The 27,006-nt window shown below is 31.8% G+C and overlaps 1 protein-coding gene across 1 annotated transcript in view; it reads left to right on the plus strand.

Moving 5' to 3' along the window:
• Positions 1-27,006, plus strand: part of LOC145312134 (uncharacterized) — a 94,946-nt gene that overhangs the window by 9,334 nt on the left and 58,606 nt on the right. Inside the window, exons 4-7 of the mRNA XM_080151278.1 lie at positions 8,180-8,280; positions 10,372-10,423; positions 22,615-22,693; positions 23,380-23,436. Coding sequence (XP_080007404.1) covers positions 8,180-8,280; positions 10,372-10,423; positions 22,615-22,693; positions 23,380-23,436 — 289 coding nt within the window. The remainder of the gene's footprint in view (positions 1-8,179; positions 8,281-10,371; positions 10,424-22,614; positions 22,694-23,379; positions 23,437-27,006) is intronic.

Here is a 27,006-nt window from a genome sequence, read left to right on the forward strand (position 1 = left end):
CCCCCTCAATATTTTGAAATACATTTTTATAATATGTGTTGGGTAATTTCATTTGTTTGATGTTTAGCTAAATTAGGAATAGGGTATCCCTAAAAGTATGGGACCCACAGGGGTTAAATATAAGTAAAAGTTCTACTCAACCCCCTTTACTTTTTAAAAATAAGGCGAGAGGAGTGGGTCCTGTGCTCGCTAGAAACTTTGAAGGAAAGTACCAATATTTTTTTAAGTACTAAAAATCAGTTGAAGAAAGTGTCAAGGGATTGGTAAAAAGCAAAAGAAAAATAGTATTAAAAGTTCAGTTGTGACGAAATGTACTTATTGCATTATGTGTCTTGTCTACTATCAGACAGTATTCATAAAATAGTTTTAAAATCAACATTCTTTTATATTAATTAAAAAGAAAGAGGCAATTACTTTGTTTTTTAATTGCTATATTTTTACCGAATAGATTAAAGTAAAGATTATACAAATCTGTAGTATACATTTTTTAAACAAAGAGGACGGATAAAGCCTTTAGTTTAGATTTGATGCTCAATTGAAAATAGGGGTTGGGGGTAGTCTTTTTCTAATGGCTTAGTTTTTATGCCATAACCCTACGGGGCAATCGTACCTTGTACCCAATAAAACATAATCTAACCTGTTCTAAAGTAAAATATAAACCCACAATTGAAATAATGCTTTTTATTTTAATTCCAATTTATTTCAACAGAAGGGGACGGGGTTTTATGTGCTCAATAGGGAACTTTGAGGGAAATCGCCGATTAACCTTTATAACTTGCCAAGAGTTGCTTTGAAATCTTCTTGTTTAGTTTAGTGTAAAGTTTATATTCAGCAAATTCTCAGACAAATTAAAATTACATAAGCATTTACTAAACCATTAAGTAGAAAAAGATTTCTAGATGTACTCTAGTTTCTGTTTAGTTATTTTAGAGTGGGTTAGTTTCAATTTATTCTTAAACAAGTATGACAACATCCATAAAAGCGAAGCTCTGAAACGGTAGGACAAACGGACATTATCACTTGTATAATGTCAGAACTGAATAATCAGAATGCGAATGTATAAGAGTCAAAGCAAAATTGTAAGTAAATTTGTTGAAAAACTGCTTGATACAGGATAATGATTATGGACATACTTACATTTTTAGGACTTGATTATAGAGTTGCTTCGCTTATAATATTGTACTTTGTTGTCACAGGAATCAGTATACCAAAAATCAGACCAATCGGATAATTAGGTCACATACAAATTTGTTGTTAAAATTGTAAAAATCAACATGTTAAAACTAAATGAATCACCATGCAAAATTTGAAAGCGATAGGACAATTCTAACATATCTAAATTAACGAAAAAAGCTATCCGTGACGGACGGACGGACGGACTGACCCTAATTATAGAAAAGCTTCGCTATTAAAAATAAACTTTCTGCTCTTCATCATCCCCATGATAAAGTAACAGGATGCTTGTCTGTTTGTGTGTACCAAAGGAACACGCTAACCACTAAACCGATATGGATCTGCTTTTCAGTATAGCTTCTCATAGGTCCTGGGAAGTGTTATTACTATTTAAATATTTTTCTTTTTCAACTAAAAAAATTGGTATGTCAAATTGTAACCCATCTCCACCCTCTGGAAGCCTCTACGGGCGTAGCCACTAATAAATATATATTTAAGTTACATAAATAAACTATCTTCGGTATAGTGAAAAAAAAATAATAAAATTTTCTATAATATACATATTGGTGTTTTAGGAGAGAAAAAGCCCTTGGCCTTTATTTGATGCAAAAAAAAAAAAAACACCAAATTTGTGGCTGTGATTATATTTTTTTGGTATAGACTATAAAAATATTATTTTATTGAAATATTCTATTAAAAGTAATTTTAGAAATAAAATTTAAACCATATGAAGAAACCAAATTTTTGCATAATATTATCTGTATGCCAATCTAGATGACATAATATCACCATGACCTTTAAACATAACTTCAGGATGAAATATTCTTTTCGGGTGACAGGCAACCTTAGGGTAAGATTTTGTACAGTAAATATTTTGTACATATACATGGTTTTTTCTAGAGGTTAATAGATATGTTTACAAAAAATATTACTTAATCAACTTTTTGAAGAAGTATTTTATTGGGCCCTTATACTTTTAAAATTTTGATACATTCTAAGACTACTGGGTATCTGTCACCATCCTTCTCTGAAATATCTGTAAGAAATTTCCCCTCCATTTATCAAATCTGTGACACTAACAGGGAGGGAGGGAGGGGATATAGGACTATAAATTATACTGTTACCCAAAGTTTTATAACATTAAAATAATTTATTGGCCTAAAAACTTTAGATGATTGGGTTGTACAAACTTAAAGTGTCCAAACATCTCTACCAATAATAGTCTTCATATTGGTTCATATATATATATATCGTTGTTAGGGTGCTCATCAATTTATTGTCCATTATCTTATCCCTTGCGATCCCTGGAACCAAATCATTTTCCCCCTTTATCCCCCGGAATTAGCACAAAAACATCACTCTCTTGATTTATATGTGTGACACTTTTCTTTAATTAGGGTCTGTCTGTGCCTAGCAAAGTATCTAGATCATGGAAAGAAAACGAAGTAGCGGAGTTCGTAGAATTTTCACAGCTTTTCTTCTATTTCTAACGCTGCGGGGAAAACATTCACATTCACCTAACCTAATCTAACCTAAAATAACCAAAAGCTACTGTGAAAATACGATAAATCCGCTTCTTTGTTATCTCACTAACCTCTGAACAATAAAGCTTCTCATAGGTCCTGGGAAGATTTTAAACTATTTTGGGTGAGGGTACCTCCACCCTCCCAAGAGAAATCGCATTAGAAAAAAATAGGATGCTAAATGAGGTATATCTATTTTGATAATATTGGTTAATTGAAAAGTTTTCCATCAGTTGTAATATCTCCCCCCCCCCCCTTATGTTTTTATTTTTAAGTCATTCCAAAGAGCTTCGCTATTAAAAATGTTGTCATTCCAGATTATATAATAAAATATATTGGAAATTCTAAAGGGCAAAGATTTAGTTTTCCTATTCCCTCAGGGAGGGAGGGACGTTGGAATATAAATAACATTGGTGTCCAAAGTTTTACAACTAATTCATTAGCTTAATAACTTTGGATACTTTTGTCAAATCTTGGTTTGAAAAACTTCAAATGGCCAAATTTTTCCACCAACAATTTTATTATATAGAAGCGTTAAACATATTTATCGCCATTATAAATCTATAGTCCATTGTCTTATCCCTTAGGATCCCTGTATTCAATCTTGATTATCATCATTGGGGATGTAAACCTATTTATTATCCTTGTCTTATCCTTTAAGATCCCTATATTCCCTGCAGACTTGAAATGGTAATCTTGTTTATCATCATTTGGAATGTATTTTAATTTATCGTCCATTGTCTTATCCCCGTCTTCCCTGCAGATTTGTTGACAAATTGTGAATATTTATCAAGCAAACATATTCAAATAAGTTCTGGGTTAAATAAGTTTTTATATGCTTCTGGGTCATATATCATACAGCAGGGATCATAAGGGATATGACAATGGGCGATAAATTGGTATAATACATCTCCAATTATGATGCACAAAATTACCTGTTCAAATCTGCAGAAAATACAAGTATCTTTTGGGATAAAACAGTGGACGATAAATTAATATGCATACATACCAAATGATGATAAACAAAATTACCTCTTCAAATCTGCAGGGATCTTAAAGGATAAGACAATGGACAATAAAATAATATACATACATCCCAAATGATGATAAACAAAATTACCTGTTCAAATCTGCAGGGAATACAGGGATATTAAAGGATAAAACAATGGACAATAAATTGATAGGAGGTCTCACTTGGGGCTTGAAGGTTTAAGGACAAAGTATTTTTTCTATATGTACCATATCCCCTTCATGGTTGAACCATGAATATCAAAAATATATTTCAAGTTCTTATATATGGCAATAAGGAAATAGATAAGATTTATTTGTACAAATATTAAACTATTTATGCTAGACTTTGAATACAGTTTATTTTCTTTATATGAAAGAGTTACAATTTCTTTAGTTTGTTTAAAAATATTTCGCCAACCGCTAAACCGATATGGTTCTTTTCTTAAAAGTGTAATTGCCATCAGAGTGGAAGGTTAGATTGATCTTCCTGATAAAAATAAAATTAAAGGGGATGACTTTTAGAAAATAGATTTAATCTCCCTTAACAATTTTTTTTTAAAAGCTAATCCGCATAAAATAATCATGGGTCAGTCAGTCCGAGTAAGCCAACAAAAATAGTTTTCTCAGGGGTTATGAATAATAGAGGTTTGATTTTTCTAATGTAGATTCCACTGACTATAGGACATATTTGTCACTTTTATAACATTGACAGCCAGACCACTAAATAACCGCTTTTAAGCCGCTCAAAAAAGCAAATTCACATATAACTTTATATATGAAGTTACATTTTTTCTAAAAAATAGGAAGTATAAAATTTCTTTTCATTTTCTTGGTGGAAATATAATTTTGCGGTGTAGATCAGGGAGGGAGGGGACATTGGATAGTAAATTACACAAATATTATATTTGATTATAGAAAGTGCAGTGATTACACTTTTCATAGGGATAATTTTAAGTATGTAAACAAATGTATCGTCTATTGTCTTATCCCTTAAGATCCCTGGATGAAAAGAAAAAGCATACCGGCATCAGTCCAGGAAATCAGTGATAAATTTTCTTCATACCTTACAAATACACAACTCTTTATATGGGTGGTTTCACCTAATATCGCAAATGGAACACTTTAATTTTTTGTTAAAAATATGCATTTTTTTGTTCAACTTGGCTTACGTTATTAGAAGAGCCACGCAGAGTTAATAACTAGTAAGAATAGGGCTCTTGCATGATTATAGCTTAGAATTATGTTTTTTTAAAGAAGGGAGAAGATCCGATGGTCCATTTATAGGAATGGGTGAAATTAATCGACATCTTGAAAAATAAGCTGGATGTACATATAAATGTAAATGAATTTGTTGCACATTTCCTATCTTACATGAATTTTTGATATTCTAAGCTTAATTTTTAAAAGCCTCTAAATATGTTATGTATACATATATAGTAATAGACTTTCAGCTACACCACCAGAGGCCTCAAGGGGGGGTAACTTTCCCTTTTTAGCTTTAATTTCAAAAAGAAACAGTACCCTCTACCAAAATAGTTTTATATCCTCAAATGACCCATAGGTAACTTTACAGTAAGAAAAAACAAACATAAAGGTTAGCAAGATCCTTCTTAAAATTAAAATACAAACAGGCTGACAGACACACAGCATGTTACTTTTATATTAGGATTATCTTGAATGATTGTTGTGATATAAATGTTTGCTAAGCAAATTACAAATAGTTTCCAATTCTTTTACACAAAAAATACAACTATTTCGTATGATTAAACCAAAGTAATTCTTAGAGTTTCCTTTGATGCTAAAAGTTTGAAACAAACATAAAGTCTCAAAATAAATTTATTGTATGGTTTTAGTCTTTATATAAAAGAACCAGGTGTTTGTCCGACTTTGGGTGTGTGTGTGTATTTGTACTCAAAGATCATGCTAACCGCCAGATTGGTATGCAATTTTTGGTGAACAATTTATTTTACATCTTTGAGGCAAAAACCTGAAATTTTTATGCCTAGAAAATTCTTTATATTGAACCATATAGAAATGAACATTTTAGTATGGCTTCGAAACTGATTAATATCTGCTGTATTAGAGCCTATTCCGAGCCATACTGAAAAATTATGTCTAGCATTGTATTATATCCAGTTTTCTACGCATATAAAAATGTACAATCACAAGATTCAGTTTTTCTAGTTCATGCCTTCGACATTGTCATACAATAATGTTCACATTCTCACACCCCATACAAGAAAATACATTATAAAAGCTAGAACAGAATAGAATCATGTTTTCAACGAAAATACAACTTTTACCGGAAGCAGAAATAAAAATGGAAACAGGCAGAAAAGTTGGAAAACAAAGAATATAAACAAAAAATGTTAACATATTATGTAAGATTTAAAGTTTAACTTTTTATCAAAAATTCTTTTTGTCCTCTACCTGCATAATACATTTTTTTTTGAGGGGGGGAGGCAAGGATGCCCAAGATTTGTTTTTGGTGGGGGAAAATGAGGGGGTTTAAAGTTTGAATGGGATAAACATTAAAAACTCCTTTATTTCCCCTCCCCTAGACGTCTTTTGGGGGAGGGATGTTTTTTTTTGTAAGGACGGCTGTTGATAATTTTTTGAAAACTTACCTAGACCTAAAAGAAGCGTTGAGGAAAGTCAAAATATATCGGTTTAGACTAGCATCCTGTTACTTTTTTATAAGTGTAAAATATGATATTTAACATCAAAGTAAAATATTAAAATTAAATAGTACAAAACAGACAAATGATTTTACCAATTTTCATATATTTTTTTGTTTTTAAATATTTTGTAGAACTACTATTAAAATATTTGGTGTGAGATTGGTAAAAAGTTTTAGGAATGATACAAAATTTTGAATAAAAAAAATTATTATCCATTGCAGCATCAAAATTATTATAATAAGATTTGTTAAGTATAATAGAGATTTTTTTGGCAGATATTGTGATTAAATTCCTGAATCTTAATGGATAAGACACAAGATAATGATGATGACACAACCCAATCTTTCCAGATTTTGTATAATTTTTTGAGGAATACGACTCCAGTGACGTCATATTTTTCTTTCCCGATAAAGGGAAGGGGGGAAGAAAAAAAGAGATGGGAGAAAAGGGGGTTTTCCCCATCTCTTTTGAAGAGATTTTCTTCCCCCCTTCCCTTTTTCGTTAAAGAAAAATAAGACGTCACTGGAGTCGTGTTCCTCAAAAAATTATACAAAATCTGGAAAGATTGGGTTGTGTCTGAATTGACACAACCCAATAATGGAAAAGTTTGGACACTGATAGTTTGTTTCAACAAATGAGGAAAAACTTTGGGGACCAGCATAATTTACTTCTGGTGATTGATATTTTAATTTTTCAATTTGATAAATAAAATAAATATTTGAAAACTTGGAGCCCCAACAAAGTTTAGAATGATTGAACAATGGTGATGTCAAATTGTGGATGTGTGCAGGGATCTAAAGGGATAAGACAATGGCAGATAGATTGATGTAAATCCCCAATACTGATACACAAAAATTACCTCTTCGGTAAATTATGATTTGTGGTTGAAATTTTTAAATACTCAACTAAATGAATCAACCAATCAAAATTAGCTAAGGTCCCCAACTTGTTAAGCCAGGGAAAAAATAAACGTTATTATAAAACTTTGGGGACTCGTGTAATTAACAGCTCATTGTCCCCTCTCTCTCCTTGGTGTTTGTATGTGTGTGTGTGTGGGTGTGTGTGTGTGTGTGTGTGTGTATGTGTAAGTGAAGTCACAGGAAAGAATTGTAAAAAAAAGTATCCAGACATAACAAACACATTTTTACATTTATTTCTCAGCTGGAATTGCGGATTTATAATTATAATATACCTTTTATTTATTCTATAAATATAATCTTTTATATAGAAGCTTTACAAAGTGTCCTAAAAAATCAGCCTTGTGACGTCATACAAATGAGGAATTATCCATCTCTTTTTAAGGGGTTTTCAATCCCACTTCTCCTATCATCCCTAATTTTTATGACGTCACATGGCTGATTTTTTGAGATACTGTAAAGCTTCTTTTATATGGGGTAGTAAGGATTCTGTTTGGATCTCGATAACCACTAAACTGGTTGAGAATTACAAATTAGAAATGCAATAAGTCCTGGGACGGTTTTTATCATTTTATCTTTAGATAAAAGTCTTGGGACTATTTAAAGCGTTTTTAGTACCTATTTATTCCTTCCGACTAAAAGCTCCTAGATGCTAGGGACGCTACATATTAATAGACAATAGAAATTTAATATTTCAACAAACTATGAAGATTAAGAACAAGATTAAAAAATTAAGCTTCCCAATATTTCCTTAAATTAACCAGCTTAAGAGTAGCTTTTAATATACTATTATATTACAAAAGGCAGATTGTTTCTGCCATCATCAAAAAGTCGGAGACAAAATTTTGTTTTACTGAAATTAATTTTATTATAGTCTTGTCACTGTTTACACTGGTCTCCTTTCCTAATGATGTTTGTGTCTCCACCACTGGACAGAATGGAACCTGTTTCTCCAGACAGGACTGTACTAGTCAGGTAAGGTCTCCCTCCACAATACTGTGTGTGTCTCCACCACTAGACAAAATGGAACCTGTTTCTCCAGACAGGACTGTACTAGTCAGGTAAGGTCTCCATCCACAATATTGTGTTTCTGTGTGTGTCTCCACCACAGGACAAAATGGAACCTGTTTCTCCAGACAGGACTGTACTAGTTAAGTAAGGTATCCCTTCACAATACTGTGTGTGTGTTTGTGTGTCTCCAACATTGGACAAAATGGAGCCTGTTTCTCCAGACAGGACTGTACTATTCAGGTAAGGTCTTCATCCACAATCATGTGTGAGTGTGTATGTGTGTCTCCACCACTGGACAAAATGGAACCTGTTATTCCAGGCAGGACTGTATTAGTCAGGTAAGGTATCCCTCCACAATAATGTGTGTATGTGTCTCCACCACTAGATAAAATGGAACCTGTTTCTCCAGGCAGGACTGTACTAGTCAGGTAAGGTCTCCCTCCACTATAATGTGTGTGTGTGTCTCCACCACTGGACAAAATGGAACTTGTTTCACCAGGCAGGACAGTACTAGTCAGGTAAGGTCCTCCACAATAATGTATGAGTGTGTATGTGTGTCTCCACCACTGGACAAAATGGAACCTGTTTCTCTAGACAGGACTGTACTAGTCAGGTAAGGGGTCCCTCCACAATTATGTGTGAGTGTGTATGTGTGTCTCCACCACTGGACAAAATGGAACCTGTTATTCCAGGCAGGACTGTATTAGTCAGGTAAGGTCTCCATCCACAATAAGGTGTGTATGGTTTTGTGTGTGCCTCCACCACTGGATAAAATTAAACCTGTTTCTCCAGACAGGACTGTACTAGTCAGGTAAGGTCTCCCTCCACAATACTGTGTGTGTCTCCACCACTGGACAAAATAGAACCTGTTTCTCCAGGCAGGAATGTACTAGTCAGGTAAGGTATCCCTCCACAATACTGTGGTTGTGTGTGTCTCCACCACTGGACAAAATAGAACCTGTTTCTCCAGGCAGGAATGTACTAGTCAGGTAAGGTATCCCTCCACAATTCTGTGTGTGTGTGTGTGTCTCCACCACACTGGTCAAAACAGAACCTGTTTCTCCAGGCAGGAATGTACTAGTCAGGTAAGGTATCCCTCCACAATACTGTGTGTGTGTGTGTGTCTCCACCACACTGGACAAAATGGAACCTGTTTCTCCAGGCAGGAATGTACCAGTCAGGTAAGGTATCCCTCCACAATAATTTGTGTGTGTGTGTTTGTGTGTCTCCACCACACTGGACAAAATGGAACCTGTTTTTCCAGGCAGGAATGTACCAGTCAGGTTAGGTCTCCCTCTACAATGGCGTGTGTGTATGTTTGAGTGTGTGTCTCCACCACTGGACAAAATGGAACCTGTTTCACCAGGCAGGACAGTACTAGTCAGGTAAGGTCCTCCACAATAATGTGTGGGTGAGTGTGTGTATGACTCCACAACTGTGCACAATTCAAATTCAGGTATATTTATTTATGACACCGATTATCTGCTCTATAACTCACTCTGTCCGTTTGTCCCATCATTTGTGCTTCGCTAAATATGGATGTTGTCATCCTTTTTCAAATTTTACATCGTACATAAAGACCATATGTTAAAATGAATAAAAGTAACTGTTTTGAACGTGCATTCAGCATTTTCAATTTTATGATAAAATAATACAAACGAAACACGACGAACAATAATTTATCATCTTTTCAGGGAGGGAGGGAAAAAACCTAGGAGTGTCCGCTTTTTTAATAATATGACAATTTTGAAATTTTTTTATACCCCTGTCTACGAAATAATGACTATGGCCGCAGCGCTCTGCCCCCTAGCCTGCCTAGCCGCAGCGCTCGGCCCCCTGGCCTATAACCTAACCTAACAAGAGGACCGAGGGGTGGGGGGGTTGTATAAAAAAATTGAAAAAAAAATTTTAATTAAAAAAAAAAATTTGGGACTCCTGTGTTTGTCCACTCCGACGTTTGTCCCACTCCTGCGTTTCTCACCAATACAGATTGTGTATTTCAAAAATATTAAAAATTAATAGCGCAGCTACTCAATAATGCTATTCTATTTGTAGGGAGGTACTGCGGCTGGAACCTGTGCTTCGGGTTTTGGAGTTTGTTGCCTGGGTAAGTTAAATTGATAAAAACCGGTTTTCAGCCATACTGAAAAAATAATATATAGTATTCAAATAAAAAATCATGAGATTAAACCAGTTTTGTTAGCCCTGCCTGCCTGCGGGCTACCGGGACTAACGATACTAATTCTAATCATAAAATTTTAGCTTTCTATTATACGATGCCATAAATAACTATTAATGTTTCCAAATATGGATAAAATGCGGAGTAAAAAAATAGGATCTACTGCAGTTCACGGTAAAATATTGTTGGTAATAGGGTTGGGCCGGATATCCGGTGTGGCCGGATATCCGGCCGGTTATCCGGCCATTTTCAATATCCGGCCGGTTACCGGATATTGAAACTATCCGGCCGGATATCCGGCTCTATAATTTTTTATACTTTACACCAAAAATCTCTGCTTTTTAAAATCTTAAAAGGCTCTAATTTTCTTATTATTGAAGCTAGAAGAACACTTTTTCTGAATAAGTTTAACTTTATGTAAATTTATATAAGATTTCTGAAGAAATTTTTTTTTACTACTTTAATATCTGGTAATTTGGCCGGTTATCCGGCCGGATATCCGGTAATTTGGCCGGATAACCGGATATTTGCCGGATATCCGGCGTTGGCCGGATATCCGGCCGGTTACCGGATATCCGGCATTTGAAATCAGCCGGATATCCGGTATCCGGTATCCGGCCAAAAAAGTATCCGGCCCAACCCTAGTTGGTAAGCAATGTTTCCAAAAATCTATGAATTTTAAAGGCTGCTAGCTGCCAAACGGCTGAACGTACAGATCATACCCGCACACCATTTTAAGCGGCATAAGAAGGCCTACAAATAATCTGGAATAGCCAAGATCCAATTATGCACAGGGAAACCTTTACTGAAGAAAAAACGCGTAAAATAGGTCTTTTTCGCGCATTTCTCTGCACTGCGAGATAATTATGCATTATTGATTAATGGCTATTCCAGATTATTTGTAGGCCTTCTTATGCCGCCTAAAACATGATCTGTACTTTCAGCCGTTTGGCAGCTAGCAGCCTTTAAAATTCATAGATTTTTGGAAATATTGCTTACCAGCAATCTTTTACCGTGAACTGCAGTAGATCCAAAAAATAATTATCAAGAAAACAATCTAATCTAAAATGTAACTTTGTTTCAAGAGAAAAAGATTTATTTCTCTTTGTATAATTAAATGGTAAAACTTGATACCCTAATTAACAAAAACTTAAATGAAAGAAAATTTCTAAATAAAAACTCCTGGATAAATCTGGGAACATCAGGGAGGGAGGGGACATTGTTCACTAAATTACACTGGTACACAAAGTTTTATAAAGATCTCATTTTATTACTTGAAAACTCTTTTACAAATATTGATTGAGTGATTAAACTTGTCACCAATCTTCAGAAGGGGTTATTTTATTAGTCATAATTGGGAGTATATTAATTGTGGTGCTGATAAATAATAAACAGGAATTGTCGTTCAAGTTTTTCTAGGGAATAAATACACCTTTTGTAGTGTAGTGTGAACACTGCTGGTTTGTACAACCTAATCAATATTTTCTTTTACCCCACAAATAAGAGAATATGTTATCACACTTAGGGAGAAATATAATTTCCAATCCAATGTCCCCTCCCTCCCTCCCTTCCTCCCTCCCTGGTTGAATCTGTTTAAAAGTTGTATCTCATTATGTCTCCTTTATTCTGTAAAGTTTTGCTAAACATTTCATTAGTGTGCATAATGATGGCCTTTTATTTGGTGAAATATAACTAGTACACCGAGATTGTACGCATATTTGATAAGTAAAAAAAACATTTAATACAAATGGATTTAGAATATATGGATAAATTGTTAGGGTAAAGTTGGTTACCCATTTAGTTTGCTAATATGAAACTCGTTCATCCAGTAGGAGGAGAGGGCATGTTGTATAGGGTGTGGATAGGGTTAGCGTTATTTTTGCCAACTGCATGAAAATCTTGTACAACATCCAAGTAATGTATGTATGTATGTATATAAACCCTTTTAGGAAAATTAAAAACCCAGGAGGAGACTGTGAATAATTTTGGTCTTAAAAGTTTGGGTTGTACAAACTAGTAGTGTCCAAACTTTTCACCCAATGATATTCATCTACCAAAGGGATAATTTTATTCGTCAGATTAGGAGCTTTCATCAATATATCGTCCATTGTCTTATTTCATATATAAAATCCCTGAAAAAATGTGCAGGTTATTGGCTGTACAAAATTGTACATTGAATTGTAAATTTGCCTGTCACCCATTAATGAACTAAATTAAGGAATTCTAGTTTGGGCCTATTTCACGGTGTGCATCAACTCCACGTTAATACAAATAAGAAACAAAATTGCCACACTTATTATAGTAAGGCATCATAATATTATAAAATATTAAAATCACAATTGTCTGAATCATATGATTTCAGGAAATACACCTACTGGTTCAGTGGTGGTTTTAATTTGGAGACCCCACCCTCCTCTCAAAAAAAACGAAAAAAAGATTTTAATAGTGCCTATTAAAAATGACGTCATACTGACCTATCATTAGTCAATTAAAACGTATACTGGCCTACCATTGGTAATTCAATCTGTGTAGTGGCCTACCATTGGTAATTTGTATGTATAATATGCTGTCATTTTTATAGACATTATACAGAGCTTACTTTTTATTGTTCATGGTAAAAGTAAAAGTAAAATTTGTAAGTCAACAAATGAGAGAAAGTATTTCTTAAAAACTTTGGGGACCAGTATAATTTAAAGTCCAATGTCCACTCCTACCTGGTTAATGATACAGAAGTGATGTTACACCTTATTCCTTGCAAACTCTCCTTTCATCAGTGAAATCTTTTCAAATCTTGCAAACAATTTAGAAATAAATTGTTTAAAATGTTTTGCCTGTGTATTATACATTTCATATTGTTTCATTCTAAATCTAGATCTTTTAAACTTTTTATAGGCATAAGCATTACTCACTGACTGACTAACTAACTCCTCTCTCCCTCCTTCCTTCCAACAGAAAAGCTTGTAAAGCTATTAGAGTATTTACTTTAAACAGTGACCCTAAAGTATATGTAATTAGATTATAATAGTCCTTGCAATATCTTAGTTTGACTCTCTTTAAGGCTTCAAGGTGACCATCTTTTTCTCCAATATTTCCTATATCATCACCAAATAAATTAAAAAATTTGTACTTTTTATTAGATAATTCGCCACCTAAATTGATTAAGACTATGAAAAGAAGAACCCCTCCCCCCCCCCCTTATTTTCAATTTATTTTAAAAAAGAGAAGGGAGGGTTGTTTCCTCGTCACTTTGAGGGAAAATCTCCAAATTTTGAAAAGTAAGTATTATTTGGCATCTAAAGAATGTATTTGTAGATATCTTTGCATGAAACAATTTGTAATACAAAATAAAATTCAAATTTAAACAGTTATGGGAGTTTTTCAATTCTATCCATTTTTTAAGAATGTAGATTGTTGATTGTATTTATGCACAATAAATTTTTAATGAACAGTTTGAATTACCCATAAACTGAAAAGGAAAATTAGGAATGTATGATTTACATTAACTATTGCCTTTGCTCATTTCTTCTAAGATCTTTGCCATAAAAGAAGTAAGGAATGCCCCATTACATGTACTTTTAAGCTAAAAATAGGGATAAAATTATTAAGTTAGATTGTTTTGTGTGGATAGAATTTCCAGTATGGCTTCGAATCCGCTGGATTAGAACCAGTTCTCATCCATACTGTAAAATAAGGTATAGCATAGTTTTACAGACAATTTTCCACAAATATTGAAATAAAAATTATAATACAAATAACCTTCGGCAAATAGAAACTAACAAAACTGGTTTTAATACTTAATCCACGCAAAGCTGTCTATAGTACGATGCAATAAAAACATATTTCTATACTTTTCGTGAGCAAATATGAAATTTTTCTGAAATTGTTCAACAATCTATACAGCCATTTACGAGATCGTTGTGAACCTAAAACAAATACGCAGAAAAGATTGAATTTAAAGGCCCACAAATGCTTTACGCAATAAATTAGTTTCCAAATTTTTTCAATTATTGCATTTAATTTACCAGATATATTTTATATTTCAATTACATTAACTCATAAAATTTACACAATTTTAGTTTTTAAAGACAATGGCAACATGATTTACGGATCATAATGTTGCAGACATCACACAATATGTTGATATACATCTCCAATGATGATAAACAATGTTACCTCTTCAGAAATATTAATATTATTGGTGGAATAATTGGGTATAGTCCTTTCCACGACATCCCTCCATAAGGAGCGATTCTTCGTATTTTTAAAATGGCTTTTTATAGGTTATTTTAGGTTAGGTTAGGTTATATTGTGTAAGGTGATTGCCGCACAGGGTTAGGTAATTGGCCCCGCAGGGTTAGAGCCCCCCGCAGGGGCTAGAAATAGGAGAAAAGCTAACGTGAAAAATACGAAGAATCGCTCCTTATGAAGGGATGTCGTGGAAAGGACTATACCCGAATAATTTGTACACTACTAGTCTGGAACCAAGAAAAGCACCCAAAGTCTTTGAGTAATATGATAAGGTGGTTAAAAAACTTTGAGTACTAAGATAATATCCTCTCCATTCCTGGCAACACTCAGTTGATTAAATATTCTTTTTAAAAATCCTAACAACTTGGAAAATTACACTAATTCATGTAATGTAATCCTATGTTTAGAAATATGAATTTTAATATTAAAAATAAAAAAAATTTAATTTAAGCCTTGTCAATTTTTAGATATTTAAACTTTTTGAATTCTCCAGTGAGGGAGAGGACATTGGACTGGTTAAACCTTTAAAAACGTTTATTTAACCTTTTAGGGAATTAAATTAAATCTGAATAAGTTTCTAAAATTTGTCACCAATAATCTATATCTACAGAAGGGGAAATGTTCTACTATCATAAGCTTTGGGGATGTACCTAAATTTATCGTCCATTGTTTTATCCCTTTAGATCTTTGATAAAAACACCTTGTCCTGAGATTATTTTTGTTATGAACGAATTTGGAAACTGCAAAGCAGAGTGTGCTCTTATTATAAGCAAAGCTTTTCTAAAGCAAGGGTTGGTCCGCCATTAAGTAAATTTGGAACAGATTCACTTAGAATTGTTGTGCTAACCTTTGAATAATAATAAATATTTATTGATATCAAGGGCTGCTATTTAGCCAATTAATTCCATTTGAAATTGCCGAAAATTAAAATTTTGTTGGAGTAAGGTTGGAGTAAAACTTGTTTTTTTTTGGTGTAACTGAAAGGGAAGTGGGTGAGAGGGTGAGAAAAAAGGGAAGGGGGTTGAGGAGAAATTTTCACTTAGAATTGTTTGTCAGATTCATGTTCCATTTCCCTGGTTGGTATTCATTCGTATGTCCGGATGTTTTATAGATATTTTCATCCTTGTTTTCACCAGGGAACTAAAGGGATAAGACAATGGTCGATGAATTAATATACATCCACGTTAATGATACACAAAATTATCCATTCTATTGATTACAATTAGTGTTGCACTGTAATGAACCAACTAAACAAAATTCAACAAAAAGTCCCCAAAGTGTTGGGCAACGAATAAGAAAATGATTTTTGAAAATTTTGGAGACTAGTTTTATAACCAGTCCAATGGCTCCTCCCTCCCTGGTTTTCGCCCTATTTGATGATTTATATCAATGTTTTTCATTTTTACACCAAAATATTTGGACGTTATTATTTTTGTCCACAAAGTTTTTCATTTTGAAAACAATTATTTTCTGACATCAAACACAACAATCTTTCATATTAGAAAAGGATAGGGTACCCAAAGTTATATAAACAAAACTTTGGGTACTGTTTTTTATTAAATCTTGATTGGTTGGATCAAACTAGCAATGGCTAAACTTTTAATCCAATAATTTTGATCTACAGAATTCTAATTTTGATTATCATCATTGGGGATGTACGTCAATTTATTGTCTATTGTCTTATCCCTTAAGATCACTGAAGAGAGTAAATATCAACAAATTAATCTTCTCCCAATTACAAGCAACAAAAGAAGAATTCTATGCACAAAAATTGGGGAAAGATTAATTTTCTTGGAGAAGTTTGACAAGGTTTGTTTGTACCAACCAATAAACATCTTATATTTGTCCTAAACTTTTTATTCCAACGAATAAGAGAACTTATTTGCAAAACTTTTGGGACAAGTATGATCTAAAGTTTAATGTCCCCACCCTCACTTGTTCTTATTTCAGAAATAATAGTAGAGGCAGATAATAGATTGTTTATTATCATTGGGTTCCATATCCCTCCCTTTGAAACTACATACTCTATTTATTTCTATTCATGTTTCGTTTCAAATATTTTTTTTGCAATCTTTTGAAGTGTAATATTTAAGCATTTAAAATTCTTTACAGAATTTTACCTCATATGTTAAATTGTATTTTTTGAAAAATTTATTTTTTGGGCCCGGGGGTTCTAAAATTTGTGTTGTATTATAGCACACTTTTCCTCAACAGTTTAGCGGATTTAAAACCAACACGCAACAAGCGGTCAATGGATCCTATAAATAGACATATTTGCTGAATCAAAACTGGTTTTACCTAAATTGTATCTGTTCCTTCTTCAGGATTATAGAATTTCAAAGATTTTAACCAAAAATGTGCGATGATTTGACTTTAAAATAGCATTTAATCTTAATGTTCATGGCTTAGTAATATAAGTTTGTCATATTTGTTGAGGTTTTAAAACAATATTTCTATAGACAATTCAACACTGCATATTTAGGATTTATAACAATGGTTATTTTATGCATTATGAGTGATATAAAAAGTCATATCAAAAGTACTTTTTATATATTAATTCTAATTGTTTAGATACTTTGCCGTTTATTACACAAAAGTAAATATTTTTGTTCTAAACCATTTTGAATTTTATATGGATAAAATAATTGATATAATGAACAAGGATGACAACATCCATAAAAGCGAAGCAATGAAACGGTAGGACAAACGGACATAAACACTTGTATAGTGTCAGAACTCAATAATCAGAATATAAAAGTACAAGAGTCGAAGCAAAATTGTAAGTAAATTTGTGAAAAAAACTGCTTGATACAGGATAATGTTTATGGACATACTTACATTTTTAGGACTTGATTATAGAGTTGCATCGCTTATAATATTGTACTTTGTTGTCCCAGGAATCTATATACCAAAAATCAGATCAAACGGAGAATTAGATCATATAAAAATTTGTTGTTAAAAAAGTTGTTAAGTTATCAACATGTTTTAAATGAACGTACGGACATTCTGGTAATGATTATAGAGTTGCTACGCTTTATAATCGTACCAAACTACTACAGGAATGACCATGCAAAGTTTGAAATCGATAGGCACAATCGCTATTTTTTATATTGAGCTAGTATATCTTATTAAACACCAAATTATTGTCTTGTGTATTTAAGATTATTTAGCAATTGAAAAAAATTATTATTTAATTTTGTATCTTATTTAAGACATTGCAAAACCTTTTTCAAAATGTGATCATAATCTAAATAGGTCAAAGATTTTGGTCCTTGTTGATCTATAATTATATCTTTTTAAAAACAAGACTCTTTCAAGATAAAGAATAAAGGATAGAAGCATATACATACAACAAGTATCTTTAATAATGCAGGATTTTACGTTAACAAACTAATAAAGGTAAGTCATTAGGTTAGATTAGAAAACCTTTACATCTCATTTCTGCTGCTTGATTTTAATTTCTTTTATTTTTCTATATTTATTGTTCGTCTGTCTGTCCATAAAGGATAGATCTTATCGTTAATTTAGGCTTTTTATAATTGTCCTATTTTTTTATACTTGGCATGGTTGGTTATTTCTGTAGTAGTAAGGTACGATTTAGAAAGCATAGCAATTCTACAATCGTTGTCTATTTACAAAAAGTTGATTTGAAACATTTTTTATATTCCTACTACAAAAAGGTAGAATGTTATAAACAAAGCATATAAAAAATGTAGGGATGTTCTTAAACAGTCTCCTATATTTTGCAACAAATTTACTTACATTTTTTTAGACTTATACATATACATATATTTATATTTGCTTTTTAAGTTATGACACTCTACAATTGTTAATGTTTTTTTGTCCTACCCTTTCATAGTTTCACTTTTATGGAAATTTTCATCCTTTTTATTTAATGTATAATCAACTATTAAGTTGTTAACTAATTTGACTAGGTATACTTATTAATAACAGTCCTTTGATATAATCAATTAAAGGCCTAATGTCTTTAACAATCTATTGTTTATGTGGTTGATAACTTAATACTATCGTGTCTTTTTTACATACAAAATTCGAGTGTCAATGCTAATTGTTTCTATGTAAACAAGGATGACAACATCTATAAAAGCGAAGCTATGAAACCGTAGGATAAACTGACATTATCATTGTGCAGTTTAAGAAGTGAATAATCAGAATATAAAGTTATAAAAGTCGGAACAAATGTGTAAGTAAATTTGTTTAATTGTTTGTAATTAAAAAAAAACTGTTTAAATACAGGATAATGTTAAAGGACATAATTACATTTTAGGACTTGATTATAAAGATGCTTTGCTTTAAACATTGAACTTTGTTGTCCTAGGAATCAGTATTCCAAAAATCAGATCAATTAGATAATTTTTACACATAAAAATTTGTTGTTAAAAAAAGTTAAAATCAACATATTAAAAATGGGCGTATGGATTGGACATTCTGGTAATGATTATAGAATTGATACGCTTTCTAAACCGTATCTAATTAGTACAGGAATAACCTTGCAAAGTTTGAAATCGATAGGAAAATTCAAACTTGTCCAAGTTAATGAAAAAGGTAATTGTTCCACCTAAAAAGCTAACTGTTACTGACTGACGGACAGACTAACCGACCCCAATTGTAGAAAAGCTTCAATTTAAAAAAAAGTATATGTTGTAAATCAATTGTGCCAGTATTTTTAGTTAAATGATATGTTTATTTTTATTACTGTTTTTACTTTCTAAGTTTAAAATTTCAAGGTAATTTGAAGAAAAACAAGCATTAATTAAAGTCAGAAGTTACCCCCGTCGACAATTTTATAAGTTATAATTAATCTACAAAAAAAGGTTTTTAAAACAACTACTACTTTCATGTGTTAAGGGTAATATACAGCATATATATTTTACATCAAAGGCCATTTTAAAGTCAAATCATCACACAATTTTTGTTAAATCTTTGAAATTCTATAATCGCGAAGAAGGAACAGATACAATTTAGGTAAAACCAGTTTTGATTCAGCAAATGTGTCTATTTATAGGATCCATTGGCCGCTTGTTGCGTGTCGGTTTTAAATCCGCTAAACTGTTGAGGAAAAGCGTGATAGGTCTAAAATACACCAGATTTATAAAGATTGAGGTATTTAAAACATCATATATGGCATGAAGAGAAGAGCCCAAAATTCCTTTGATTGGGTTTTTGGGAGGTTAGGGTTGTAACCCACTCAGAAAACCTTTCATATTGTTTTTAAAAAAGTAGGGGTTGTATTACCACCTTGGACGTCCTTTGACAAGGAATACTGGCAATGTAAGGTATAGAGATGATACACTAACAATTCTTCTCAGAAAAATCATAATAGCATGGGGTTATTCTGGTCCTTAAAGTTGTATAAAACATTTTTTCATTCGTTGGCTTCACAACGTTGTGGTGATTGGGTCTATTTTCCCTAAATCGAACAAAAAGTTGGAAAAGTAACGGCTAACGGCTGGCGGCTGGGCCGTTTTCCCATTTTTTGTATCTATATAGTGGAAATTACGAAACCTATCTACACATAACACTCTTTGCCACTCCAAAACGCTATCAAACGGTTCTAGACGGTAGCTGTTGGTACTACATGTTTTAAAAATGGTTATTGCTATCATTTAACATGAATTAAACCAAAAATATGTTTTAAAAAGTTGATTCCTACGTAATTGATGATGGATTTACCCTGAAAATAAGCAAAAAACGGCTAAACGGCTGAGCCGCCAGCCGTTACTTTTCCAACTTTTTGTTCGATTTAGGGAAAATACCTACCAAAGACCTACCAAGGATTACTCATGCAAAAGTTCAGATCGAAATTCGAATTCTAAATGTCATTTGCTCACTAATTACGAGATGGTTGCATTAACCCTCCCCCCCCCCCTTTATTCAACAGAATGAGTAGTTTTGATCGACATAATTGAAGGTGTACATTAATTTATCATCAAATGTCTTATCCCTTCAGATCCCTGGAGTAATACCATAATAGCATCTTTAATAGACCTATTGATATAAATGTGTTTGTATCTCGGAAATGAACATGAAAAATCGGATGAATCTACTTTTTATCTCTCCTACCACACGCGCACACACACACACACACACACACACACACACACATACACACACACACACAACATGATAAAATAAAGTACCGTTTCCCTTAAATAATAACAAGGATGACAACATCCATAAATCAGAAAGCACAAAAAAATATTGATGGACAAACAGACAAAGTAAGTTATAGAGCAGATGTTCAATTTTCATTAAAAAGAATGAAAAAATAACGTAACATTTTTATAATAAAAAGTTTTTATGTCTTTTGATATATGAATGATTGACAGACGGACAAAATAATGTCTAGACTAGATTCGTACATGGCTTAGGAATCTTAACTGAAAATTTCAGCTGTCTTTCTTAAGTGGCAGCCGAGAAAATCCATGGCGTTACCTACTGACTGATGGACGGACAGACAAAGTAAATTAACTAGTAGCTTCGCTACTAATAATCTGTACAACACAGTGACTTGAGAAAATTATTATTAAAGCTTAAGTAATGTGTATCTATGTTATCAGATACCCAGGAGGCCAAAAATGTACGCAAGTCTAAATGTACAGGTTCTAGTAACCAATAACAAAATTAGTATTTGTTCAGTACCTTTTAATAGATAAATGGATGTAGAATATGCAAGGATATTATGACAGGAGAAAAATTGTCGTCAATTTATGTTGCAATATCCCCTCGCCTTTATTGGTCGGGCCGTTTATCAAGCAGAATGGAAGAGGATTGGGGTAAAGGAGGGGGATGGGGGAGATCGTTATTTTTGCCCGCTACAGAGTTCACTTTATTATAGAAAATCTGGTGTAAGATCCAAGTAATAATATACAAATCTATTTAGAAATAAATGTATAACTCGATAAAGATATACTGTACAAAATAGAACCCTGTATTAACCACTCATAGTATTTATGTAATATATAAATTCGTCAGATATGACTTATCATTTTCCAACCATGAGTTTTGGTTCCGCCAGTTAAACTCAACTGGAAATATTTCCGTTATGTCATACTTATCATCTTAATTGTTCTTTTTATACATTAAGAGATGTTATATAATGAAATCATTAGATAATGAATTGACTTTTAATATCCTTTGTATTATCAGTATAACTTTAGAATATTAGATTGATTAATAAGATGTTAGTTCTAAATACTAAAGTAAGTTTGGTGTATATTGTTTGGACAGGTTTAGGATGATTTGCTGAAGTGTGATCTCTACCCAAAAGTTAGTAGCCCTAATACAGATATTTCTTAACCCTACTCAAAAACTGCTTTGTTAAAAAAGAAATAAAAAAAGAAGATAACATTTATATCTTCTAAAATATAATTAAATCAAAGAATAGAAGGGGGCAGCAGCTACACATAACTTTTAGCAAAATTGCAAAGACCCTGTCCCGAATTTGTATTCGATCATTGATATGTCAATTGATAGTTTCCATAATATAAACATATAAACACAACCAATTTCCTGCAAAAGAACAAAACAATATCAATAAAATCCAAATTAGTTTATGCGGTACAGTGCATTCTACATTTGTTAAATTCCTTTTAAAGTTGTCTTTATCCTGTTCATTAATTTACTAATATTTTTTCAAAATATACAATATACATATTTTAAAGTTAGTATGTTTTTCAACCAATTTAAAAAAAATTACACTATTCTAAGACATGAAGATATATATCGATTTTAGCAATCATTTTCAATTCATTTTGTCTCTTGTAGAAGTGAATCGAGCAATATTAGCTTTGTCGTTATAGACATTCCTTGAAATGTTAAAATTTTAAAAATATTTTGTATAATTTTAGTGACTGCTACTTGTGGTGGTTCTACAGCAGTAAATGGAACTTTCTTTACCAACCTCGGGTATCCTTCTACATTTGACAGGTTATATTTTTATCATTATTTGTAAAGATCTCTATATGTCTGTCTGTTTGGTCTATCCGTCCATCCGTTAGTCAATGGTGGTCCTACAGCAGTTAATGAAACTTTCTTTGACAACCTTGGATACCCTTCTACATTTGACAGGTTATACAGTTTTTATTAGTAGCGGAGCTGCTTTATAATTCACTAAATTCACTTTGTCTGTCTGTCTATCCGTCCGTGTGTCAGTGGCAAATCTACTGCAGTAATTGATAATTTCTTACCTATCTGGGAAACCCTTTTAAATTTGACAGGTGAGGCAGTTAATATAAAGTCGCAAATCTGCTTTTTAATTCACTCTGTTTGTCTGACTGTCTAACCGTCCATCTGTCTGTCAGCAGTGGATCTAGATAAGTAAATAGGACTTTCTTTACTAATCTGGGAAACCCTTCTAAATTTGAGAGGTAAGACAGTTTTTATTTGTCATTGAATAGAAGATACTCTATAATAATGTCTGTTTGTTCGTCTGTAAGCAACTAATTGGCGAAACGTGAATTTCTCTGCTACTTTTCAAGATAGACTGCTTGATTTTTTAGTAGATTTTCTGTACCTGTTAGTTGAAAAGTAATCTTTATTAAAACAAAATATTTGTAATAATTGACAATAAAAAAAATCTACGAAAAGTATAAAAATCAAGGAAACTATTTTAGTGTTGGTTCCTGCCAATTAACCGTCAACAAATGCAAAGAAAATGTGTGTCAGCTCAGGTAAAATATAACATTTTTTTTAAATGAGAAAATTTTTTTTATGCAAAGTATGTTATATAAGGCTTATAACCTCCTACTGAACAGGAAAAGTGGTTTTTTATTCGTATTTCTAGACCGTTTATTGCGAAATAAAAAAAGGATTTAAAATTTTTTTTTATCTTTTTATCCAGACTAGTGATTACGCCCCTAGAGGCCTCTATGGACACGTAAAATGTTTTCTTTCAATCTATGTTGAGATCATCTGTTTACAGCAAAACATTTCTTTGGCCGCTATGAGAGGGAAGTGGAACCCTAGCCAAAACAGTTCTAAACTTTCTAAGGACCTTTAAGACGCCACCCTGTAAAGGAGAACCATGTCGGTTCAGTGATTGGCGAGATTCTTCTGTGCACACAAACAGATACACACAGATCCTTTTACTTTATTATAAGGAATACAGTTCAAACCCAGTTTTTATGCAGCAGATATAATTTTCTGGTGTGATCAAAAAATTTTATATTAGCAACAATTTAAGTGTTATGAATGTATGAAATAATACAACTATAGGTAATTATTGCATCGTATTATAAACAGTTTTCCACAGATATTTAATTAAAAATTTAGGGATTTAGATTAATTCCAGTTTTATTATTTCATTGAAGTACAAAGTTAATTTTTTTCTTGGAAAATTCTTTATAATGCGATACGAAACATGATTTTTCAGTGTTGCTCAGAACTGGTTTTAATCCAGCGGATGTTTATCGGATTCGACGTTTACTGGAAATGCTATGACTTTCAGTGCTGCAATAAAAAAAATTCATTTTAAATTCCTAAATCTTATATTTTTGTACTATTTGTGCATTTAGAATTCAACTTTAAGCGTAAACATCAGGGACTTTAAGGGATAAGACAATGGAAAATAAATTGAATTACATCCTTTTCCCCAATTGTGATAAACAAATTATCCCTTCTGTAAATTTAAATTATGGGTTGAAAAGTTTGAAAACTTCTAGTTTGAGCCAACTAATAAGATATTGTGGTTACTAAACTTTGGGTACTAATGTGCAATTTACTGTCCAATGTCCCCTCCCTCCCTGATATCATAATGGATTTGTTTTTAATGAGTTGTGAAAATTAGTCAAATTTGGAGATGAGAGAAAAATTTATGTTAATTAAAATGGCGCCTTGCTAGATAAATTTGGCTTTATAGTGCATTGTGTGGCTTTAAAGCAATGCATTTATACTTTTTGATCTGAACTATATATTTTCTTTTTTTTCTTTTGGTATGCATTTGTTGATGTTTCTTACTTTTAATAAAAAATTTGAATCGATGTATATCGAGAACTGAAACACCCCCCTCCCCCCAAAAAATAAAGTGGGTGATCTGTGCCAATTGAGGGAAATTGCCAAAAATATCATTTGAACATTCAAATTGAACAAATTGAATTTCATTAACTTTTAAAAATATAAAAAAGATTAATTTTAAAAACTAAGAACTGTTTTTATTGCAGCACTAAATGTCATTTTCATCTTAAATAAAAAAAATAAAAAGGCTTTTTTGTCTAAAACTAAAGATCTCTAAACATATTGTATACTGGTCTTAAGTGATTGTACTTTTTAAAGAAGCTTTAGATATGTCTAGGGGTGGTTATGAACTATTTTTCTGACTTCCCTACAATTTACAAGGGGCTAAGGGCGAAGCATACTAGTATACATATGATTTAATTAGATTAAATAGACTTAGATTATAAATATTCACCTGCTTTACATATTTTACACACCTAGATACCACAGGCTGCTAAATATTTGCTTTAAGTAGATTAAAATTAAATTAATTCAATTTGCCAATTCACGTACCTAAATTTTAATTAGATTATCATTTACTGTATACATATCCTTTAATTTTAATGGTTTTAATGCAAAAAATTAATTTGAATTAATTTTATACATTATATTGATATTAAAGATAAAAAATGAGCTAAAATTTAATTAGATTATGATTTACTGTATGTACATAACCTTTAATTTTAATGGTTTAAATGCAAAAAAAAACTGTTTGAATTCATTTTATACATTATATTGATATCAAAGAGAAAAAGGTGCTAAATTTTAATCATGTTTTGATTTTTAATGTACATATCCTTTAATTTTAATGGTTTGAATGCAAAAAAAATAGTTTGTATTGAATTTTTGTACGCAATGTCCATATTAAAAAGAAAAAAAGCTAAAATTTAATTGGGTTATGATTTACTGTATAAATCCTTTAATTTTAATGCTTTGAATGCAAAAAAAAGTTTTAATTATACATTATAACGAAATTCAAAAGATGATAAGTATAGACAAGACCGAGAATGGTCATAGATACGTAAATGTATTTTTTAATTAATTCTTAAGATTAAAAAAGAACAGTAAAATGGAATACTAAACTCAAAAAGATTAAAATTTATCTCAACTACAATATAAAATTTTGACAGGTTGCACTTTGTAGCCTTTAGAGGCTGCGTAGATTTATTAAAAAGTAGTTTCGAAAGATATCTTGATAATATGATTTCATATTGAATCAGACAAGTTAACTTAAACGTGAATGGGCTAAATTACATTTAGATTTAGTTTAATAGTCATCCGTAGTTTTGCAGCATAGATATTAGGTACCAGGGAGACAGGGAACAGTGGACCGTAAATTCAATTTGTACCCAAAGTTTTATAAACGATGGCCCAAAAAATTGAAGTGCTTTTATTGAATTTTGTTTGGTTGGTTCCAAACTTGGTGTCAAAAACTTTCAACCAATAATTTTGATCTAACGAAGGGGATATCATTGGGGATGTACATCTATTTATCGTCCATTGTCTTATCCCTGAAGATCCCTGTTATTTACATTTAATACAAATTTATTACAGCACAGAAAGCTGGATGCGAATTTCAGTACATAAAAATTTCCCATTGAGTTTACGTTGGACCACAATTTTTTTCAATTTATTAAAAAAAAATTTTTTTTATAAATTTAGAGCATTTATTTCATGTTATAGTTTATGAATAGTTTTAGTTAGCTAATGCAAAAAAAAATCAATTATTATGAACAAAACATGGCTTCCTATTTATATAGATGCTTATAAGAATTTGTAGACAGTCAAAATCGGGTTTCAATCATGTACAGTAACTATTTTTTTGTATATTTATTGAATGCTTTAGGTATTTACTGAAATGTACAAAATAAAGTGCGATTTTACAACTAATTATTCTTAGAAGTAGCATTTTAGTGGATATTTGCCTTCGTACTTTTGAAACTTGCCTACGTTCTCAGTCTACTGTTTATTAGTCATCAAGAATCTTACTTGTTTATATCTTTGTGCAGAAAGCTTATGTCTTTATTTTCGTATTTATTATCTTTATTGTTTGTCATAATTTTTGATAAAAATAGAGTACAAGCAGAACAATCATTGATACTGAAAAACTTTTGCAAAATTATTTTATATCATACTCAAAATATCCATTAAAATATAAATTCTTTGCGGCTTCTTATTAATAAAACCCATTAAACCTTGGAGTAAATTCCTATTTTTTTTACAAGCATTTACAATTAACAATTTGAGAT

The sequence above is a fragment of the Acartia tonsa genome, chromosome 2 (genome assembly GCF_053477335.1).
Source record: "Acartia tonsa isolate MP-2025a chromosome 2, ASM5347733v1, whole genome shotgun sequence".
Taxonomy (NCBI): domain Eukaryota; kingdom Metazoa; phylum Arthropoda; class Copepoda; order Calanoida; family Acartiidae; genus Acartia; species Acartia tonsa.